Consider the following 22,832-nt stretch of genomic DNA (forward strand, 5'->3'; position numbering starts at 1 on the left):
GACATATCCCTGGACAAAGCTGATGCCCAGTTTGGAAAGTCCTAGACTCATGACTACTGCTCAAGGAGAAAGTGGCAGCCATGACTAGAGGAGTCTTCACACTGATTCATCTTGTGCACCAATCACATTATTTCCTAGATCAGGAAGCTTTACTCATAGTCACTCAGGCCTTGGTCATTTCTCGTTTGGATTACTACACCGTGCTCTGTATAGCTTGAAATCCACTTAGAACAGTGTTTCTCAACCATGGCGACTTAAAGTCCTGTGGACTTCAACTCCCAGAATTCCCCAGCCAACTGGCTGGGGGATTCTGGGAATTGAAGTCCACAGGACTTAAAGTCGCCATGGTTGAGAAACACTGACTTAGAAGCTTCAATTGGTCCAGAATGCAGACTTGCATTCAGATCTGCCAGTTTCTATTACTATGACCTTATAATAAAAGTAGTGATATTAGTTTGCGGGACTTTGGTTTCCTAGTCTGGTCTACCTGGAAGGGCTAACATCTTTTTTTTAAAGTTTTTTATTTTTATTCTCTTACATACAATTACAGGTATACATTCACATAGTTATTATTCTTATTTATCTTTATCACTTTTACAGATTTACTCATCCATATAAAAGGTTAAAATATATATTCTGGGTTGCTTTGCTTACCATCCCATACCCCCTTTTTATGTTATCATCACCCTATTTTTTCTTCTTTTTGCCCTCCCTCCCTTCTCTACTTCCATCCTTCCTCCTCTCCTCTCCTTTCCCTTTCCTTCTTCCCTTGCCTCTCCCCTAACTCCTCTCTTCCTCTTCCCCCTAGAAGGGCTAACATCAATCCTGCAAGTCTGAATGCGTTTTCCTCTCTCCTTTTACCTTCATGAGAACTAGGGAGGGTTTTCTCTGAGATGTTTTCTCAAGTTACAGCTCTGCTCTGGATTCAGGTTCTTTTATCTGACAATTATTTTCATGGCAGCTCTTCCTTAAGCATCAGTTCCTCGTGGTTAGAGCTGAGCATTTTACAGCCTGTGGGCCACATCCAGCCCATGGACAATCTCAGTTGGGCTCACGGAGCTAGGTGGCGGTGGATGGGTATCATTGTAAGGATGAGGGTTGAGCGTTGTTGGTGAGATGGGACATTGTCAGTGGGGATGGAGTGCTGGCGGGAGTGGGTGGTGTTAGTGGGGGTGATGCAGCAGCCTTCCACAACAATCCCAGGTTCTCATGTGGCCCCTTGGGAAAATAAATTACACACCACTACTCAAGGTCATTCTTCTGTCCATCATACCACTGACCCTTATATTAAACTGACTGGTTATTTTGAATTCTTTTCCAGGTCTGAGTTTCTTTCTTGCCTTAATTGTTCTTGCATAACTTTTTCAAGGTTATTTGTGCACATTTCTAAGTTAAGTAACTCCCAAATTTGTCTGCAGAATCCCCAATTCTTTAAATATTTTTGTCCAGTGGTGAAATTCAATTTTTTTTACTACCCGTTCAATTTTTTTTTACTACTGGTTCTGTGGGTGTGCCTTGGTGGGCGTGGCAGGGGAAGGATACTGCAAAATCTCTATTCCCACCCCACTCTAGGGTCAGCCAGAGGTGGCATTTGCCAGTTCTCCAAACTACTCAAAATTTCCACTACCGGTTCTCCAGAACCTGTCAGAACCTGCTGGATTTCACCCCTGTTTTTGCCCCTTCATTACGAATGAATCATTTGTTCTCGCTTTTATATTGTTACCCTCATCCTCAAGAAGGATTACCTGCCCCTACTTTCTGTTGAATTACTTTATGATTCAAAACATCTCAAAATAAGGCCTCCCTGTTTTTGTAGGAATTGTGTACAAACCAGAGAAGTTTCATAGCCGGGATTTCTGTGAACCTCCCAAATTCACTCAGCCACTGATAGACAGAACCACCACGCAGGGCTACAGCACCCAGCTCTTCTGCTGTGTCCGAGGCTTCCCAAAGGTGGGTCCTTTTGTGGCATGTGATGCCTACCGAACTGCAACAAGATAGGATATCATAGTAGGTAATAGGAAGGGTGGTGAATTGAGATAACTAATCTCTTTTGCCCTTAAAAGGAAAGAGGGATCTTTCTTACTTCTGATCTATAATGCTTTGTTGTGTATTTAACATGCATTTCCATAATGGTATATTTTCTTTTGTAAAGGTTTTCATGCCAACCTTTGCATTTAAAAATATCAACTTTTTCTCCCCAAATATGTTTCTAAATATTGAACACTCCCTCGGGAGTGGGGCGGCATACAAATTAAATAAACATTCAAACATTCAAACATGAAATACATGTTTTTCAATACATTTATCTAAATCAGGAGTCGGCAACCTTAAACACTCAAAGAGCCACAAAGGTCCTTACTGGAAGTCCCCTATTCTGGAGCCGACCAGAAGTCTGGTTTCCCTACCATAGAGTCTCCTTCTAGCGCAGCATACTTTTTCATCTGCCGACTGGAAGTCCAATTCCCCCTCCATAGAGTCTCCTCCTAGTGTAGCATACTTTTACTGCCCAGAGACAGGGAGCCGTAGCAAAGGGATGAAAGAGCCACATGCGGCTCTAGAGCCACGGATTGCTGACCCTGATCTAAGTTATATAAATAAATCTTGACAATTCTTTATTGAATTGAGAACTGCATCACTGACTATCACTGCAGGAAATGTAATAGAAATGGATAGCTATATTGCGATCTTCAGACTAGACTATATCCTCATGTTCTTCACATCAGACCTTGCAAAAGTCAAATTCCCCAAGCAAGTGTCAGCTTCCCATTTCCTTTTGCAAGCCCGTATTTGCTTACATTGAAAGTGATGCATCCTACCTTCCAACCACAAATTCCACCTCTTCTAAAATTTTATGAAGCAAAGTGATATGAAAAATAAATTGAACTACTTAAAGATAAAAAGTCTGACTCCCTGGATACCTGACAGTTTCTCCAGAAATATATTAGCTATAGAATTCAGATAGATATGTAGCTAAAACAGAGCAAAATAGGGGAGGAATTATTGCAAACTACAAAAATACTGGCAGATAACTTGTATAAATTAGCCTCACTGAATGCAGACAAGGGAGTTAAGAATAGAAATGCCATGAAGAGAAATAGTTTATATACCTATGCTAACTAGCTTATCCTGCTGAACGGCATTTTGGGATATTTATGCACTTTGGTGTATTTACTTGATTTTAGCCCAAAGTGATCTGGATGAAAAACCAAAGGGAGATTCAAGAAGACTCAAAGTATCTAGTGCACATGGACCAGGGAATTTGCTGTCTAGAAATCCGCAAACCTAGCCCTTTTGATGGTGGTGTCTATACATGCAAAGCTGTGAACCCTTTTGGTGAAGCCTCTGTAGATTGCAAATTGAATGTAAAAGGTATGTATGTATTTTATCTCTTGTTTGCATTTGAATTCTTTGTTGCAATTCCCCTCAAAAATGTTGTGGAACCTCTGAATGATTTCCACAGAGAATTACAATTATTTATGTATAAAAATTCCATGAATTATCAAAAAAAGAGTGATCTATAAAAAAAGGCTACACTAAACAGTGATTATAAAGTTCAGTAAAAAAAAATTCGTAATATATTATAATCATTAAATTGAGCCAAAGGAATTAAATGTCTTCATGCTTCAATTTCCTATAGAGATGGAATAGACAGGTTGCCAATGTTTACTAGATAGAATTAAGAATAGATCTGCTATCTGTTTGTTTGATTCCTGCAATTACTTCCTTCTAGGTCACGTCCAGAATTACTAGCATACATGGCAGATATTTCCCAAGGAAGTATTGCAGGGGAAGTGAGATTATGGTGGTATCAATCCTTACTATAAAATAGGAGTGGTGCTATTTGTTGCCAGCAACTAAACAATATTTAACTTCTTGTACAACTCCTTCAAATAATCTTTTAAAGTGATTTTTGGCGGAACAGAGAGTTGGACTCCTCAATTATATATTTATTGGTTTGGATTATATGCTGCTTGTTAGATATTAGTTCTAACTACAATGGGTTCCACCAAGGTCCTCTGTTCTGGCGGGAACAGAGGTTTAATCCTATTGGTCGAAGGGTCTGACAGCTCCCTATAAAAGGGCTGCTGTCAGACTCAACCTTCGCTGGATTGTTCTCACTTGTTGCATTCAATAAAGAGCTGTTGTTACCATTAAGCCTGTGTGTGCCAATCTAACACTGCTCTATGTCCAAAGACTCCAAGAGGCCTCGTCAATGTCAACATAATAAGATTAGGATTCTTAAAAATCATAATGACGGACTTAATCTAATTCAGCGTTAGCATGGTCCTCATTTATTTCCAGATGCCTTTCTGAAGAGCCATGTAATGTAGCAGGAAAAGAATGTGGTCCAGATAGTTGGAGGGTAAGCTGTTCCAAAAGAGTACACTTCTCTAAAAAGTTCAAATATGGGTCCCTTTGAATGACATTCTTCCATAGGGCCTCTCTGTCAGATCGTATCATATTATGTAAATTTAACTAATAGAAAACTAACTTGGAAACTAACTTGCAGCCAGTAGAGCTCCTGTAGTACATAATGGTGTTGGACAAACTTTGTGTGTCTCTAACAACGATTTTCAGAGAGTATTCAATAGGAACGAAGCAAGTTACAGCAATAGGAGAGGTGGGTTCCTACCAGTTTGGACCGGTTCGGCCAAACAGGTAGTAACTCGGCCGGACACGTGATGGTTCTATCCTGGGCGCTGCCATCTTTATTTTCTGTTCTGCACATGCGCAGAACAATCTTCATTGAAAAAATGTATTTTTCCTTTATTAATGGTGTGCGCATGTGCAGACCTTTTTAAATGCAAATGCACATGCGCACGGGCATGGAACCAGTAGTAATGCCGGCAGGAACCCAACCCTGAACAGTACAGTTGTAACTTGCTCTGCAAGGGAGTCCAGTCTGCAACTGATGTACAAGATGTAATTGTACAAAGCCCCCGCCCCAGGTCATGAATTTCACTTGCTATTCAAGCAGGAACCTTGGTTTCAGGAGGACCACTAGATTCTGAACCAAGTTCTTCCAGTGAAACCTAGTTTTAGATTTATCTGGTTTTGGGATCCATAGCCATTTGCTGGATTCAGTGTATGCCTATTTCCACCAATTGTTTCCAGGCACTAGATTAAGACATCATCTGTATCTCCTATCCACATTAGAATGGAAATATATAACTGGATATCAACTACAAATGATGCTACTTCATCTGGTGGCTTTGTGTAGGTACAAACAGTGGGAAGCAGAGCCCTGAGCACTCTATTTGGAGATTTGCCCTTTCCCATCATAATTGACTTTTAATATAGGTGGCACTTGAAATTATTGTTTTTACAAAAGGTGGATGGGAGAGTGTGAGTTACTTTCTCTAAAGACTATGACTCCAAGTATTAATTGACATATTAAATGCCATGCAGTCAGGTTTGGGCAATCTGGTTCATCTAGATTTTTGGAACTATAACACTTGCAAGCCTTAGCATTTGCCAAGATTAAAGTGAGTTGTAATTCATAGAATCTGTAGGATACCAGATTGCCCATTCCTGCTGATAGGATTGGCACAAGATGTCTTGTTTCTCCTCCTCCCCCATCTGCTTTGGTTTCCATCACCTAAATTGCTTTCAGTAACCATATCATCCATCTCATTCAACTCATCCCCAAATTGGAATTACTGCTGCTGTACAAACAGAGACCAATTTGGATATACTCCAGGGACTTTATTCATAATCCATCAATCTAAGAAAAAGAAAATGAAAATGTGGCTTGCAGTAACTTAACAGAAGTTAAGTTAAGTTGCTGTCATACCAGCTTGGTTTATGGTCTTCAACTAGAATATAGTAGAATATAGTGTCAGGAAATTCCATTTATTGACTTCTTAATGCTCTCTGAGCCTGGTTGTTTGCTTGCAGATATTTTATTACCAAATTAGATAACATCATCAAGCACTGGTAAGTTGGGTAATGAATTGTCTTAATACCAGAGAACAACAAGAATGCCACAGTTTAATTCCACAGTTCAACCCTGAGCTACAGATATTCTCTTCTACAATATTGAAATCCCATTTAGCAGAGGAGAATATCAGAGAAAGATGCTAGCTGGGTTTCTTTGTACGTTTTGAAGGTATCTCTTTGGCAATGTGTTAACTGTGTTACTGCTTTTGTATCAGGTTTCTCTACAGTTGAAACCTCAGCCTCTATATACAAATACACACATGTATACACAGCAATATTCAATAATATTTCCCAGCTAAGATAAAGTATGTGCATGTCTTCTTTTGGGAGACAGAATAATGAAATAACATCTTGCATCTGATCAAATTTCCAGTATAAGGAACTCCACAGACAAGTGTTTCACTAATAGGATCTCTTTTAAGTCTAATTATGCAATTGATTTCTCTAACATTCTATAAAGGGCAAAGAAACTCCTATCTGCCGGTTGACTGGCTTTCATTTATAACAACTCTAGCCCAGGTCAATATTTCCAATATATTACCAGCATGTGATTTCTTCTTTCAGATCTTTTCCCTTTAACCCCCATTTGAGAAGTAAGCATCTCCAAATGAGCTCCTAAACCTTATGGCATCTTTCTGCCTAATAGCTTCTGTATTTTTCTAGTTTTTTTAATCTTTATTAAAGACAAGCTTGTTCCATCATTAATATTGCCAAGAGGGCAAAAGACCCACATTGTATAAAGGGATGTGAATGGATCCTAATCTTAGATACTAATGCATGATGTTTCTGTTACATTTGCAGTTCCGGAATGATGATATCTGGGAAATCAGATGAAGAACAAGGTAGGATAAACTGCCACTTAAGTCAGTTGGAGAACATTAGATATCAACCTGAATGCAAGCTTCAAGAATCCGTCTTAGACCTGATAACAACCCAGGACCACTAATGCACTTACGTTGGTGCATTTTGTCTGAGGCAAAAAATGAAAAATGCAAATTAAGTACATCATTTTATATAGAACTAATAGAAGGCTACTCCCTATCCTGGGATATGATTAAAAATCATAAAGTCCTGAGAGCATATTTATCTACACCATTTGCCAGTTATATAAATTTATAAAACAATGCTCCGATCTCTTTTGTCATTTTAAAAACAGATCTAGTGCTTCCTTTTTGAATCACATGGCCAAAGCTTGTGATAAATCTCATTTATCAAGATAAATTATAGTCCTACTACCCTAGTTTACTGTCAAGAAAGATAAGGCTCATTTTTTTAATCTAAAGGCAATCAGATCTAAATACTTTGCTTCATTTTTTTAAGTATAATAGCATGAACAGATATTGGAAGGCATCTGGATTACATCTGTAAGTCTCCTTATCTCATATAAGGATCAAATTTATTGTTTATGTGCATGTAAGAGAGAAAGATTTCAGTTACTCTTTATCTTAACTCTTTCCTTTACCTCTTTCTCAGCCAGATCCTTGCAAAATTCTATTCTGGGTTCTCAGCTCGAGAGAGTCCTTCACGGTTCCTAGATGGGATCTGTAGCTTGGAAATGATTTTTATCTCTGTGGCTTTTCAAAAGCAGAAAGTTCACCTGCTGCTGCACTGGATCTATAAATAGCAACAACCATGTTTCTTGTAATACCAAGATTGTCATCTATGCCTCTTGATATTTAGCCCTGCAGAACAAATGCTGAATAAAGAAATATAGGTCATGAGAATGAAATGAATCCTGTAGAAAATTTGGAGGGGGTCTATCAACCTTTCCTAACCTTGTGTCCTTCAGTGTATTGGAATCCTTTGCTGCTTGTGAATTAAACTTTCACTTGGTTTTTCATTCACAAATCTTTTATGTTTTTTGCTTGTTAACACTTCAGAATTCAAGTAACAGCTCATCTTTTGAAAAATAGGAAGAAGCAATAGGGGTTTTTTCCCTGGTTCTACAGCCAGGAAAACGCAGATTAATTCTATTTAGTTAATTGAAACTATAGACATGGCATAATCCAGCCGTCTCAATTTAGTAATGTCTATATATGCAGGGATAGTAATGACTAGTACTAAGACTCTCCCAGAGTATGCTATGCCTCTCAGGAATCTGGCATCTCCAGTTTACTCACACAATGAAATGTACCAAGTTGGAGAAAGCTAACTATCTGTAGTAACATTTCTTAGTTCCTATCTTCTAGATGTACTGAAATACAAAGAGATTCCAGCCAGATCATAAAGGATGGTGGCAGCCCTGTCATATCTGGATTCAATTGTAGAAATGTAAACCAAACAGCAAAATGTTGAAATTATAGGGTAGCCATCAGTTTTGTTCCTCAGCCTGCCATGCATTGGATCCTTAATTGCAAAATAACTCTGCCACTAATGAGCTTCTCTGAGCACAAAATCACATGCAGAAGCCTGGCTGGTTTGAATTGGAGCCGATATTAGACTTTCCATCTAAAAACCTACCACTGTAATGAATCATGTGGAGATGAGATGCACAACTGAATTATTTCTCGTGATAAAAATCCAGCACAGGAAGTTAGTAAATGTTTCTAGAAAATTATCCACGTGATGTTCTAATTTTTGAATGAACATTTCTGATGCAAACTCATACCTATGATTCTCCATAATATTCTCATATTACATAATGGTTCCAATATTTCAGAATTAGCCTTTCTAGGTTGAATAACAGACTTTTCTGAATTAGGCAATTCAGCAATTATTTTAATATACTATTTCCTTGTAGAAATCAGTTTGCCTGAAACTGTCCCTATATGAAAAATCACCAGGCTAATGTTATAGACATTTCATTGAATTATGGGTATTTCAATATGGTTACTTGCAATTCATATACAGGAAGAGAAGCAGATAAATGGCTTCCAATGTTACCATGAGGAACCGAGATGAGACTAGGAATGACTAAGAATGAATGTGTGTGTGTGTGTGTGTGTGTGTGTGTGTATGTATGTGTATGTATATGTATGTATATAATACAATACACAGTCATATGCCTGATATTCACGTAAAGTGATTTACATAAAGCTATTTATTTATTTATTTTAATAGTATTAAATTTAAAGTAGAGGAAGGAATTGTTTATTTATTAAATCATCATTCACTGTTTCCCACATATCAGAAAAGTCACCATTACAGAGTAAAGATCAGAATATTCTGGCTGAAATTTCTTGAGAACATGAATGAGAACAGCCAAAGGTTACTAGCCTTAAGACCTCAGAACACCTTTCCAGATCCCCATTGGCATGTTATTTATACAACCAAACAGCTACATTCCACTGTTCATAATGAATTATAAATGTCTTTTGGACTGCCAGAAGGGGAGCAAATTCCTCAGGGGATGAGGAATATGAACTTTTTTGATGGAAAATTTTAACCCTTGCCTTTACTCCCAGGCAAAAAGTAGGTTGTGAAGGGCAATTATATTTTTTCTTCAGAAATGGCATTGTTATATTAATGCAGTTATCAAAAAAAAAAAAACCCCTTGTTGTCTTTACTGTAATAAATGTGGCCTTATCAGTGAATAGATGCAGGCTATAACTTCACCATGCATTAATCTCAAATGGTGAACTTCTCAGAATATAGTTTGTTCCAAAGTTCAAGACTAGGTTGATAAACGTTGTGTGGTCCTAACTTCTGTTGAGATGGGGTGGATGGAAGAAGTAGGACAAGCATCCATAGTCTTTTTCATGACCACATTTTGGGCATCTAACATATATATTATTGAATCTGGCAGAGCAGAAAATTAGAATAATGTAACATTGAACATTTATATTATTAGTCTTGTACAAATGTATTTTTTATTTATTTAATTTATAGCGGCCCAGCACCAAAGTGACTCTGGGCAGTATTACAGCTAAGAAGCCATTATAACAAATAAAATAAAATAAACCCAGAAGAGAATCCCAAAACAAACCAAAACAGACCAAACCATACAAAACAAAAGCAAGCAAAACATGGAACTCCATGGTAATCTTAGCCACATATAGCCTGGTTTTACACAATTAAAATCATTCACATTGTTGAGTCTGTTTATATAATCAAATTCATCTGATTAAAACAATTATTTGATTTAGGAAACTGACCTATACATTTTGAATATTCAGACTGGTTTGAATGTGCAAATAAATATAATGTGATAGTGGGCCTGCACAAAAGGCATTTGGATTGGTCTGAATATAATCAGTTTGAAATGCCTAATTAGATTAGACAATTGTAATTGACTTGTCACTTCAATTTAGAATTGAATTTGGAAACACAATGGGATTCCATCAAAGAACTGAAAACAAAACAAAATCCCAAAAATGCATATAGGAAATGGGCAGACAGCCAAATTACCAAGAACAAGTACAAACAACCTGAAACTGTAGAACTGAGGTCAGGAAGGCAGTAGATTGGAATAAGCTTAGGTTAGTGAATAATGTTAAGAATAGCAATAAAATGTCTTAGATATGTTGAAAATAAAAGCGGGAGGAAAACCGGTGCTCCAAGAAGAAAGCAAAATCAAATCCTATCGCAAGAAAAAAGAAATACTGTCTTTAACACGTACATTGTGAAGTGGTGAATGAACAGCAAGATTGAAGCTTATGGCTGACAGAAACATGGTCAAGAGAATATCTGCTTATGTTTAGTGCAGTTACATTTTCAGGACCAAATAAATTACACATTATTTTTTTATTTATTTTATTAAATTTGTTTGCTACCCTTCTCACTGAAAAGTTCCTGATGATCTGGCCAAACACTTATGAATTATCCTTGAAGAATGGAAGGATGGAATCCTGGAAAACTGATGATATCCAGATGAAGGAGGAGAACAAATGTGGTCTTTAAATTCAAAAAGAGGGGAAATAAAATGAAGTCTAGCACTGATGAGGAAATTCTAGAATAGATCGTAAACAGATCAGTCTGAAACCACCTTGAAAATAATGCAATAATTATGAAAAATGAGCTTTCATTTTTTTTAAAAAAAGTGTTGCCAAACATCTCATTTTTTTCCTAAAAATTAAGTAACTTCCTTCCTAGATAAAGAAAATGCTCTAGATACAGTATATCTTGATTGCAGCAAAGCATTGAGGTAGTTGCTTCGTTTATTCTATTTATTTTATTTTGGTGGGACTATAGCCCAAGTATTTTAAGAATTTAGACAAACTGCAACTGGTTCAGAGAAGAGTAACGTGATGATCAGGGACTAGAAATGAATTCATGTGGGCAAGGATTGAAGAAGATGGATTTAGTCTTGAGAAAACATGACTGGAAATTAGAAAAAGTATCCTCACAGTAAAATCAGTTCAATAGTGTCATCATTTACCCAGGGTAGGTTGTATTCAGCAGGTTCTGACCAGTTCTCAAGAACCGGTAGTGGAAATTTTGAGTAGTTCAGAGAACCGGCAAATACCACCTCTGACTGGCCCTGCCACCATCTATTTTCTGCCTCCTGAGTCCCAGCTGATCTGGGAGGGAATGAGGATTTTGCAGTATCCTTCCCCTGGAGTGGGGTGGGAATTGAGATTTTACAGTATCCTTCCCCTGCCATGCCCACCAAGCCGCAACCACAGAACCAGTAGTAAAAAAAAATTGAATCCCACCACTGGTAGTAATGAGGGTTCCTCTTCGCTGGATGTGTTCAAGTGAATGATGGGCAACCTCTGTAGCCCAAATGAATCCTATGATTTCACAAAGTGTCTTTGAATCAAATCTCAGAACTGAATATCTACCCACATACTGCTGTCTCCATTGGAATTCATGGATGTGACTGAAAAATATACTGTAGGCAGAACTACTCTTTTTTAAATTGAGAGCAGGTGAGGATAATACTAAAATCTGAACAGAAGAACTAGAGGTCATTCATTAAAGTATACACAGGCTTTGGGGGAAAAAAACCTTATCCCTGGGCTTGCTTTTTACAGAAAGTGGGGAAAAGTTGCATAAGATTGGAAAATATGAGCAAATATATTTTCCAAAAGATGAAAACATCTCACCTTCGATTTTGATTAATATTTTTATTAAGAGTAATAGCACATTGTTTTCTCACTGTTTCAATGACTTTATTTCAGAAGTAGCTGTTCCCAGCTGTCTGATATTATTTTAGACATAACCTGATTGCATCTAATTGAAGTTACAAATTCCATCCTGACATAGAGAAGGATCGGCCCATCATTATTATTGGCATAATGATTGAACAGGAAAGATTCTGCTGGATACATCAGGTTTTTCATAGGTCAAAACTATTATTGGGGCTAATGCTGTGAAACATCTGGACATGGGTTGAACTCCACTATATTCTGACTCTCTAAAGTGTTAGAAGCAAACAATACTTATGATTCAATTTCCTAAAACAAATTGACTTATACAAATTCACTATTTAGCAAGCCGCTAAATAGGTAGCCTTGAATGATTGAGTGTTATGAAAGTATGCCCACTAAGTAGGAAGTGATTGAGCACCGAGTCTTTGCAATTCATATATTTACTCTGCTACAAAATAAAGTCAAACTCAGTTCCTGGCATCAGTGCAAATGACTGTTCTGTGCAGTTTTCTTGACAACAGAAAGGATTTTCTGCAGCTTTAGATATGCATTTAGTAATTAAGTGCGTACACTGCTTCATAAGAAGTCATTCGGAAAGGCTTCTATTGCATGTCCATTTTCTGGATGTCTAATAGAAGAGTATCAAGTACCACCAAAATCTTCTGTTCTTTATTTATTAAATTTATATCCCATTTTCATCCAACAATTCCAACTTCCAATTCAGGGGTGGGCTTCAAAAATTTCAGCAATGGGTTCTCTGCCTATGGGAGGGTGAAAACTGCCTCCTCCATGCTCCGGAGGCCTTTTGGGAGGCCCGTTTTTCCCCCTCCTCAAGCCTCCGTGCAGGCCCTGCACTTACCTCGCATTCAAAATGGGCCATGTGGAGACTCCTGAAAATGTCGAGGTAGGTGGGAGGGGTGGGTGGGGCCAGCCACGGGTGGGATTTGGAGGTTCTCTGAACCAGTTACAACGTTAGCTATGGGCTCTTCCAAACCCGGACAAACCCATAGCAGCCCACCCCAGCTCCAATTCTCCCCCACCTTTACTCTGAAGGTGATCTACTTATGAGTCAATTTCTATAGCAATTCCATACAATAATGAGCTAATATTTCTTACATCATTTTAGAACAGGGAATCACTTTTCAAAACATACAAGAAGTGGAGAAGTTATAATTTGATGTAATGATCATGTCATTCAGGTGAGATAATTTTCTAGTTTGCTCTATCCATACCCCTATCACAACATCAATCAGAAAAATCAAACAGGATATGTTCACTAATTCCCTTAATTGTCTATCGTGTGCAAATCTTGTCAACAATAAACTTCCAAAAATCATGCATTAGCATCAGTTCTGTGATGTATACATACATACACACACACACACACACACACACACACACATATACATACATACATACAAATATTGGGACTCATATACAGTGAAAGGAAGGCAAACAGCAACATCAAACTGCTATCATATATTGAGAGCCATTTACAAGAATACTTCTGTGTAAAAGGCTATGAAATGTAAGTGGTATATAAGTATAGCCTACATTTCTATACAAAACCCATTTGTATAACCTTGAAGGAAAATATGAAATTTGTGTAAACACATTTTTATGGATGGTACCATTTATACATTATAAGTTTTGTCTTTACTGTTACAGCATTTTTTCCTCAATATATCCAAGTAAGGAACTATCAACTGAGTGTATCTATCAACTGATAATGAACACATAATTTTTATTTAGTGCTTAGTTAATTTAGTTAATTAGTATTGCATTCTGCCTTTTCTCTGAGAGCTCAGTTGGGTGTACATAAGAGTGGGAGGTCTCTCATTTTATCCCAACAGGACCCGTTAAATCTGGTTGCGCTGTGAGAGCGAGTAACTAGAGTCAACCAGTGAACTTTATGCTCAAGTTCGCCTCCTTAAATACTACACAACGTTGCCCTTTTGGCTCTTATTTAACAAAAGGAGATATCATAATGAACACTGGTGTTGTTTAGAGTGCCATAAGGACCCATCTCCTCCCTTTATTACAAGCATTGTTAAATTTACTTCAAAGAATATTGAGTGTATAATTGATCTTGTGCTCTGACCTTTCTATTTTTTTTAATTGATTCATTGCAGCATTCCATCCCACATTGAACTGACATGCATAATTTAGGAAGGAGCAAAGAAATAAATTTAATAGGCCACCAAAGTTAAACCCTATTATAAGTGCTTTTGGTTTCATTGGGGATTTTATCCTGAAAGCAGCTTTTCAAGCTGCAAAAGAAATGAATAAATAAGACAAAGTGCTTTTTGAGTTTGTAGAAGGGCTTAACTGGCTCTTTCAACTGCTGTTAAGTATAAATCATTTATACTGCTTAATTCAGCTCATTCCCATTCTATCCATAATTTAAATTGACTGGTTGCTGTTTGGTGCCGAAGGAAAAGGGGTGTGTGGGTTGTGAAATTACTGGTTTTGCTATTTCAATGGTAGACTAGGAAACATTTATTGAAGGAACTTTCACAGACATGAATTCTTGCTTTACATTATTTGGGATGTTTGTCCATCATTTTCGAAGAGGACCTTAACATCTAATGGGTTGTGGGTTGTCCACAGTGTGTCCGCAGGTGGCTGGTAAGGCCCATACTGGCATGGAATGTTCTGCCACATGTCGAGCAGACATATGTGGTCACCATTATTGCAGCATTTGCAGCTCTGGCATTGTGGATTGCTTGCTTCTTTTGTGGTTGTCCTTCTGTCTTCAAATGTCTGGCAGCCTTGGTATATCAATGTCAGTGGTGGGTTCTAAAATATTTTACTACCAGTTCTGTGGGTGCGGCTAGGTGGGGGGCATGTGACTGAGTGGGCGTGGCCAACTTGACATCACTCATAGACAGTCACATGACCACCATCACCCACCAAGCCATAGCCATCAACATGTTGGCGAAAATTTTGTGGACTCCAACAGAAGGAAGGGGGGAGGAAGAGGGGGGGAAAACTCCCAAAAATAGACCGCTGTGTGGAAAAGCTATAAGTTGCCTAGAAGGAATCGAAGCATTCAACTTTGCAGCCCAGAGGCCATGCCTGTGTTTATAAATCCAGTGGGCAAGTGGGGGGGAAAGAAAGGGTGGGAGATAGGAAAAATGCAGGTGGAAGCACTGGACTGTGCAAGCAGGGCGGGAGGGAGGAAAGTTTATCCAATCCTGGCTCAGAACATGGGGAGAGGAGGAATGACTGCAACCCCCCAAAACACCCCCAGGTAGGGTGGGGTCATGGAAAATCACAAAGCCCGGATTGCACACGCGTGCTTATGCCCTGCAGTTGCAATACTGTGGCCCAAAGGACTGTAGAAAGGCAATTCTGGATTGTATCACAGATCCTGCACCAATCCTACAACCCTGAAGTACTAAATATTGTATGTTTGTTAGATTTATTTTATGTCTTTCCTCCAGAAGTTCAAAGTGGCCTCCACTATGCCCCAGCCAATTCAACCACCACCTCTCCTTTTTGGGCAAGTTCGCCTCGGCTGGGCTGAGCTCTTGCTCCCTTTTGCTGCTGTTCATTGTGTCTGCTGCTGGTCCAAAATGCCCTCTTTGCCTCACCTCACCTTGCCTCGCCTCTCCGTGGCATGTCGAGGCTGAGGGGTCACAAATGGACAGGCGCGGTGAGGTGCATCGAGAGAGGGGGAAAGCAGCAGGGCTCACGCCCTGGCTACAAGCAGCTGTTCTCAGCAGCATGCAGGGGGTTCTGGTGCCCCCCACCCTGCTCCAGGTTTCTCCTTTTGCATTACATTTTCGTGTCTTTGGGTGGAACAGAGGAGCCACTGGCTTTATCAAATTCCTGCAATGGATAAGTTGAGCGGTGGTGACGGAAGGCACCCAGCCAAGCAGGGCCTGGTTCAGCCGGAGTTTTCCAAACCGGTAGGAATTCACCACTGGTTCTGACCCAGCTTTAGCAGAAACAAGAAACAGACTCCTTGTCACAAAAAAACCCTCTTAATTTACCTCATGATTTCATTGCATTCACCCACCGAAAGTCCAGGCAAAAGTCCTGTAAAGAGTTAACTGCAACAGCAGACCTTATCAGTTCCTTATGATAATTGCAAGGCTGTGAGCTCCCAGCAGAAAGTCTGCAAATTAAGTTCTGGCAAGCAGTCTTTCTTGCACGAAACACAATGATCAAAATCTCCAGAAATAGGAACTGTTATCTGACAACCACTCCCTTTTCCTTCTATTTATTCCCCAGCCAGGGAGGGGACATTCAGCATCCACGTTTACTTTGCTTCCCGAGTCTACTCCTTGTCCTCCATTGTTAACCTCTCCTAACTGCTCTGCACATATTGGAACAGCATCTGGAACAGGTCCCAGCTGTTCTTCCTCCTCGCTCATCTCAGCTTCCAAAGGCAGCTGCCTGTCTGGTGGCTGGGAAATGTCAGATGGCTCAATCTCTGTGTCCGACGCTGAGCATCCATCAGAGCCTTCCCCAGGCTCCAGAACTGGCCCATGTTCTTCCCCAACCTCCTCATCCCCAGCTCCTCTGGCACCTGGTGGGCCATAACAATATGTACATGCCAGCCTTCATTGATTATATGCTCTAAGGCAGTGTTTCTCAACCTTGGCAACTTTAAGACATGTGGACTTCAATTTCCAAAATTCCCTAGCTAGTCAAGTTATGCTGACTGGGGCTTTCTAGGAGTTGAAATCCATATGTCTTAGAGTTGTCAAGGTCGAGAAACACTTCTCCATCAGCCAATTCTCTTAAATTTTTTAGAACTGATAATTTTGTAATATGTAGGTCTGTCTAGTCCGCATTAGTAGTTCTACGGGTTAGATTACTAAATAGAATTGTTTTCCATGATATCAATTTAATACCTCTGATGAAAAGAAAGGAAGAAATACTCCCTGCCTATATTGTTAATTAATCTACATTAGTTCAATATCAAGCCCGGAACAAACTAAGAAATGAAACACAAGTCACAATTTCTTGGCCTGATCCTATTTCAGTTTTCTGATTATGTCCGTTTTGGAATTCACTGATATTATTTGATTTAACAGTTCATTATCTAGCCTGGTACTTCAATATTTATAGATTTTTTTTTCAGGACCTGAATCCTCCTCCTCTTCTTTCTCAAGAAAGCGACTGTGATATATAATTTGTTCGACTTATTTAGATGCATAGGTAGTCCTTGACTTATGACCATAATTGAGCACAGAAGCTGAGGCAGTCATTAAGCATCAGTCACATCCAATTTTATGACCATTTTTGTATTTGTTATTAAGTGAACACTGCAGTCATTAATTGCATGCTAAAGTCATTAAATGAATCCATTTTACCCAATGGGCTTTTTTTTTGGCAGAAATCTTGGAAAATAAGCAAAAAATGCCAAAAAAATGCAGTTATATGAATGCAGAACAATAAATGCAAGACATTTGTCAAAGGCCCAAGGTACAATCACAATAATGGGGGAGGTGTGGCCATTGAAACTGGGCCATAAGTACCTTTGGGGGTCCATCATAACTTTGGTCACTGAGCAACTGGCCATTAAGCGAGAACTACCTATAGTAAGTTGTTCTTCATAGGTAGGGAAGCTGAATTTAATCTCATCTGCACGTATAAATCAGTTACAAAAGAATCTGTTGACCTCTTCCTCCTGAACTTAGCCAATCATCCAGGATTTTCAAAATTGTAATCCAACATCTGAAATGGAAGACCAGCTTCTTCGTTATTCACCTCTAGGAAGCTTACTGGAACAAATCAATACAGTTTAAAAATTTCCATTTAACTGCAATCATGATGCATATATTTTAAAAAATGAAGATTTATGTTATTAAGTGAGATGTCTAGATAAAGGTGGCAGATTTGAAGCAAATAGTCAATTAATTTAACATCTTAATCTTACATTTGTGTAAAAGCATTTTTATCTTAAGATATCAAACTATTCTTTGTTGTTGTTAGTTGAGAGATCATGTCCAACTCATCGTAACCTCATGGACAATGTTCCTCCAGGCCTTCCTGTCCTCTACCATCCTTTGGAGTCCATTTAAGCTCACGTTAAACTGTTCTTAGAACTATGCATATCCTGTTTGGTATAGATTGTATTGTTGTAAAGAGGAAACTTGAAATGAATCTTAAAATAATTCCTTGGCATCAAAGACTACTAGATATGGGTAGCAAAATTCCACACCATCACCAGGTGGCAGCAAAGAGACACAAAACCCCCAACATGTATTTATTTATTTCTTTGTTTATTATTGATTTCAGCTTATATGGCACTCCAGTTGATAACAGCTCTGCATTGTTTACATTGTCAGTACTAAGATAAAATGCAATAATTTCTCATCCAAAATTAGAAAAATGTCATAACGCATAGTCAACTGGACCTAGCAAGGTACGTCACCTTTATTGCCAGTGAATCCAATAGGCTACGGTGCCTCTCCCATGGCACACTTAACTAATCTCAAAGCGCTTAATCATTGGAGGGTCTTTACATTGCATAGTACAATGTCAGACTCCCTGAAAGCTGTCTTTGAGATTGGATACAAAAAAATTCCCTACCCTACCCAGAGAGGCGATGCTCCTGTGATTCTGGACTCACAGAAACAACAGAGAATTTACTCCTCCAGTGCCTGTATTATAGAAACTCCTCTACTAGCCTCATCTCACTATTATTGCATAAATTCCCAGGGCACACAGGCCAATTCTATACCTCCCTGCTGCTTTCAGATACTAACCTGCTACAACACACAATGTTGTGCCAGGTTTCCCACAGCAGTGCTTAAAATCCATCAGGTGCTCTATAATAGATTTAGTTTGCCATATTTAACCATGTACTCTCCTTCACCAATCTAATGCTTTATCCCTCCTTTTGGGATTTTATATGTACAATATATTAGTATTTTATAATTAATATTATTTTTAAAAAACTTTGTAGTATTACTTAATTCCTTTAAATAACGGTACCACATTCTCTTTATGCTGGTTTTGACATAGTAAATATTTGATTTAACAGTCAACTGGCACTGCCTGCACTCGGGACCATCATAGTTTACTTGCCTCAAAGATTGTCTAGAAAACTCAAGTTTTAATAGATATCAGCAAATGATGGGCCAATCCTATTTTCAGGGACATGCTTCTCCAGAAGAGGGGACCACCACAAAGAAGATTCCAGCTCTGGTTCCTTGATGGAGTTAAGATCTGCAGAAGGCCTTTTGAATCTCATCAAGTTGGCAGATTCTACTGTTGTCTATTATTCAATTGTATTTTTGCTGATGTATTGAATTAATCTGGTACTATATGTGTAAAGATTTATGGCAGAAAGAAAAAAAAGAGAAAAAGTCACATAATACTTAGTGACATCTGAAATACGCTTGCAACTGGCAATAAGTTGATAAATATAAGAGGATATGAATTGCTTGCTCATACAAACTCATTAGCTATTATACTTGTCTATATTAAATATAGATAGTGCCAATGTTTTACAACCATTGAAGACAAGGTTTTCTTCCATATTTCTCTTTGTTTTTTTCTCTGGATTATTTTATATAACTATTGAGGATTCCAACATTTATTACAGTACATTGCAAATCCCTACAGGAAAAACAAAACTACTGAGATTAATTTCCTCTTTATTGGAATGAAAGATATGTCACAGCTTTTTTTTTGGTATATTTCCCCATTAAATAGGTAAATATATGTCAATTTAAGAATAGAATACCAAGTGGAGTATTGTTAGTAGAAGTAATAAATAATACTCTTGGTTGCCTCTGAGCTTTGCCTGTTCAGAGGCAATGGACAATGAAAGGAATATGTGTAGATCATCCTGTACAGTTTGAAGGCTGCATCCCCAAATTCTGCAGTCCATAACTCCTAAATAGCAATGTCAGTATCACCAATATTATTTGAATGCCTGTTCATTTTGCAATGAAAATACTGGTTCCAGATTTGCAGGAATGTGGTCCTGAATTTTTTAATCCTAAATGCATAAATAATGGGGTTCATGGCTGAGTTCAAATGAGTCATGCATACAGCAATTGGGGTGAAGATCTGTAACTTTGTTAATTCAGGAGTGAATAGGGCGACAAAGTTGCAAATGTGCAGAGGAAGCCAGCACAGAGCAAAAAGGAATAGCACTAAGGCAAGAGACTTGGCAATTTTCAGTTCCTTCCCATAGTATTTTTCTGGGCATGCTGAATTGGATCCAAACTTTTTGCTGAGTTGTTTGCGAATGATCTTGAAAACCGCTATGTAGATGATGAGCATAAAGACCAGTGGAGGCAACACGCACCCAAAGAAATTGAAATAAACCATGTATTTCATGCTGATGACCTTATCAAATTTGCAAGTAGAATTGAAGGTGTCTTTTTCATTTTCGTTCCATCCAAATAGCGGAATCATGCCCACAAGGAGGGAGATCAGCCAGCAGCAGCCAATAGCAACCCCTGCACGTCTGGGGGTCATCACATTCTTATAACTGTGGAAAGAAAGAATAAGATTGTGACATTACAGGCATAACTACACTTTGGTCTCAGTTAATTTCCCTTCTTATTTCTAACCATCATTCATTTATTAAGGCAGAGTTTCTCTGTATGATTTGAAATGATTGTTTCTGGGTTTTCTGCCATCAAGTTTGCTGACAAGGCGTCAACAGTTGTCCTACTATCTCTAGACTGTTCACTTCCATTACTTTCTCAGCCTTCCCACAATCTCTCACAAGAGGGCTGTTTGTTTATGAACTTTTCTTAAAACAATACGCAATCTTTTATTTTTCCTCCCTCCCTCCTCCAGGACCTATTCTATCCTTCAAACACTACAAAAATTACCCAAAGAAATGGACTCAACAGGACAAGACTTTAAGTTCTCTATCTGCCATCATGAGAGTCGTTTTTTCCTCTAAACCCAAACTAAAACTACATCCAAATAATAAATAAATAAATAAATAAATAAATAAATAAATAAATAAATAAATAAATAATAAAGCCAGCCTGGCGTGAACAAAACAAAATAAATTATTGATCATTGTTAATTTTAATTCATTTTTTAAAAAAAAATGTTTTTGTCAATTCTAATTGGGTTTGTTTGGGATATTCTATTTAATATTTTTTTTAACTTTTGTATTATGCGTTTCTTTTAATGTTGTACGCCACCTTGAGTCCTTGGGAGAAGGGCGGCATATAAATCTAATAAACCTAAACCTAAATCTAAGTGAAAATTGTATGGATTTGAAATCGTGTTTGACATTGTCAAAACAAGATATTAGCCTAGAGGTTTTCTACAGAGTTTATTAGCAATTTTATGTAAACATGTTTTGCATTTACTAATGAACCAGCTGTATTTATAAACAAACCACACCAGCATATATAATCAATGGGTAAGGAAAATCCCAAGACAATGCTTGTTAAACATCTACATGTAATTTTCCGCTATGGTTTGCAACAAAACAAATAAAATAAAAGTGTGTGAATTCTTTTGAGCTTTTTGTTAAAATACACATTGTTCACTCATTTTCTTTTTCATAGCAGTTAGTCATTTTCTTTCAAGTGCTGCCCATTTAATTCTAACATTTCTCTGCAATCTCTCCTATTATTACTCTTTTATCTGGAATCAGAATGAATGGTTATGAATGTATTTATTTATTTGGTAAATGTATATGGCTGCCCATGACTAACAATTAAACACAAAATAAAAATAGGACAACAAAGCCAAAATCAAAAACAAAAAACCCTCCTATCAATAGCCTAGAACAGTTTTTGAGAATATTCTATGTCTTCCATTTAAGTCAACATGAATGGTTCACCCATACTGCCAAGGTCACAGAGGAATGGCACAGCCTGATCTGCCAAAGACCAGCAGGGTCAAGTCAAATCTAATCTCTGGAGGAGGATATTCCAGAGGGCAGGCATTGTGGCAGAAAAGGCTCTCTAATGGGTCCCACCAGAGGGATTTCTCAACCTTAGCCATTTTAAGAAACTCATGCTGACTGAGGAATTCTGGGAGCTGAAGTCCACACATCTTAAAGTTATCAAAACTGCTGCAGAAACACTGCTCAAATGGAGAAGAGCCAGATAATACCAATCCTGCATAATTTACTTGTTTTACAATACTTGACTATCCCCCATATTTGAAATTAAAAACAACCCACCCATCCCCACAAAAAAAAAAAAAGGAATCAGGGCTGCAGTTAGAAAACAGCATCCTCCCCAACAGCTGACTTAAGGCTTTTATTTTAGAAGCGCTAAAAGGACACTAAAGGAATGATAGTTTTCCATAATGTTATTACTTTGCTTTCAATTTTAGTTTGGAGAATTCCACAGTGTATTAGCTGTTTGCGTAGTTTTCATATCTATATTGCTTCACCAACAATTCTAATTTTCCAAGTTTTGGAAAATAATAGGAAAGGAGGATCCTGTCCACTGTCCACCCATCAGGGGTAACCCATCTTTTGGCAGCCAGACCCTCAACATAAATACATGACAGAGTGGAAGATAGAGTGAATTAAGTAAGGATACAAAATGGACGGGGTCATGTCATGTATGCAAATAGAGCCAGAACTGGAAGGGGTCTATATTTAGAAAATGAACTAAGTTTATTCTTTTAATTAGATCTATACTATCAGGTCACTTAAGTTCCTACATCAAAATATAGGTGTAAGCAAGGCAATTCTGGGAAGTACAAGGGAGCTACATTTGACTCTGAAGATGCACCGTTTATGACAAGAGAGTCACTTTGGATAGTGAGACAGACAGCATATAAATTTAATAAGTAAATAAGATTATTTTCAAGAAATGCTGAAGGTGGCGGGAACTCTGCCTAATAGCCCATAGTTTTTGCCAATATTCTTGATGCTAATGTTTAGATTTTAATTCC

At 38.1% G+C, this 22,832-nt stretch overlaps 2 protein-coding genes across 7 annotated transcripts in view; one reads left to right on the forward strand and one right to left on the reverse strand.

Moving 5' to 3' along the window:
* Positions 1 to 19,193, forward strand: part of MYBPH (myosin binding protein H) — a 39,668-nt gene extending 20,475 nt beyond the window's left edge. Inside the window, exons 8-11 of one of the 5 annotated variants that reach the window (XM_087720240.1) lie at positions 1,817 to 1,953; positions 3,186 to 3,372; positions 6,745 to 6,785; positions 19,092 to 19,193. In XM_087720240.1, the coding sequence (XP_087576366.1) occupies positions 1,817 to 1,953; positions 3,186 to 3,372; positions 6,745 to 6,755 (335 nt within the window). In that variant the 3' untranslated portion in view covers positions 6,756 to 6,785; positions 19,092 to 19,193. Of the gene's footprint in view, positions 1 to 1,816; positions 1,954 to 3,185; positions 3,373 to 6,744; positions 7,788 to 10,671; positions 10,828 to 19,091 lie in introns of those variants that run through there. The other 4 variants (XM_087720241.1, XM_087720238.1, XM_087720239.1 and 1 more) reach the window with 4 other exon arrangements.
* Positions 19,194 to 19,332: 139 nt separating this feature from the next.
* The window catches only part of LOC106548844 (adenosine receptor A1), a 66,393-nt gene continuing 62,893 nt past the window's right edge, over positions 19,333 to 22,832 (reverse strand). For both annotated transcript variants that reach the window (XM_087720243.1, XM_087720242.1), the window contains exon 3: positions 19,333 to 20,439. In XM_087720243.1, the coding sequence (XP_087576369.1) occupies positions 19,836 to 20,439 (604 nt within the window). In that variant the 3' untranslated portion in view covers positions 19,333 to 19,835. The remainder of the gene's footprint in view (positions 20,440 to 22,832) is intronic.

The sequence above is a fragment of the Thamnophis sirtalis genome, unplaced genomic scaffold (assembly GCF_051295495.1).
Source record: "Thamnophis sirtalis isolate CommonGarterSnake01/CBP01778 unplaced genomic scaffold, rThaSir2_p1.2 scaffold_7, whole genome shotgun sequence".
Classification (NCBI taxonomy): Eukaryota; Metazoa; Chordata; class Lepidosauria; order Squamata; family Natricidae; genus Thamnophis; species Thamnophis sirtalis.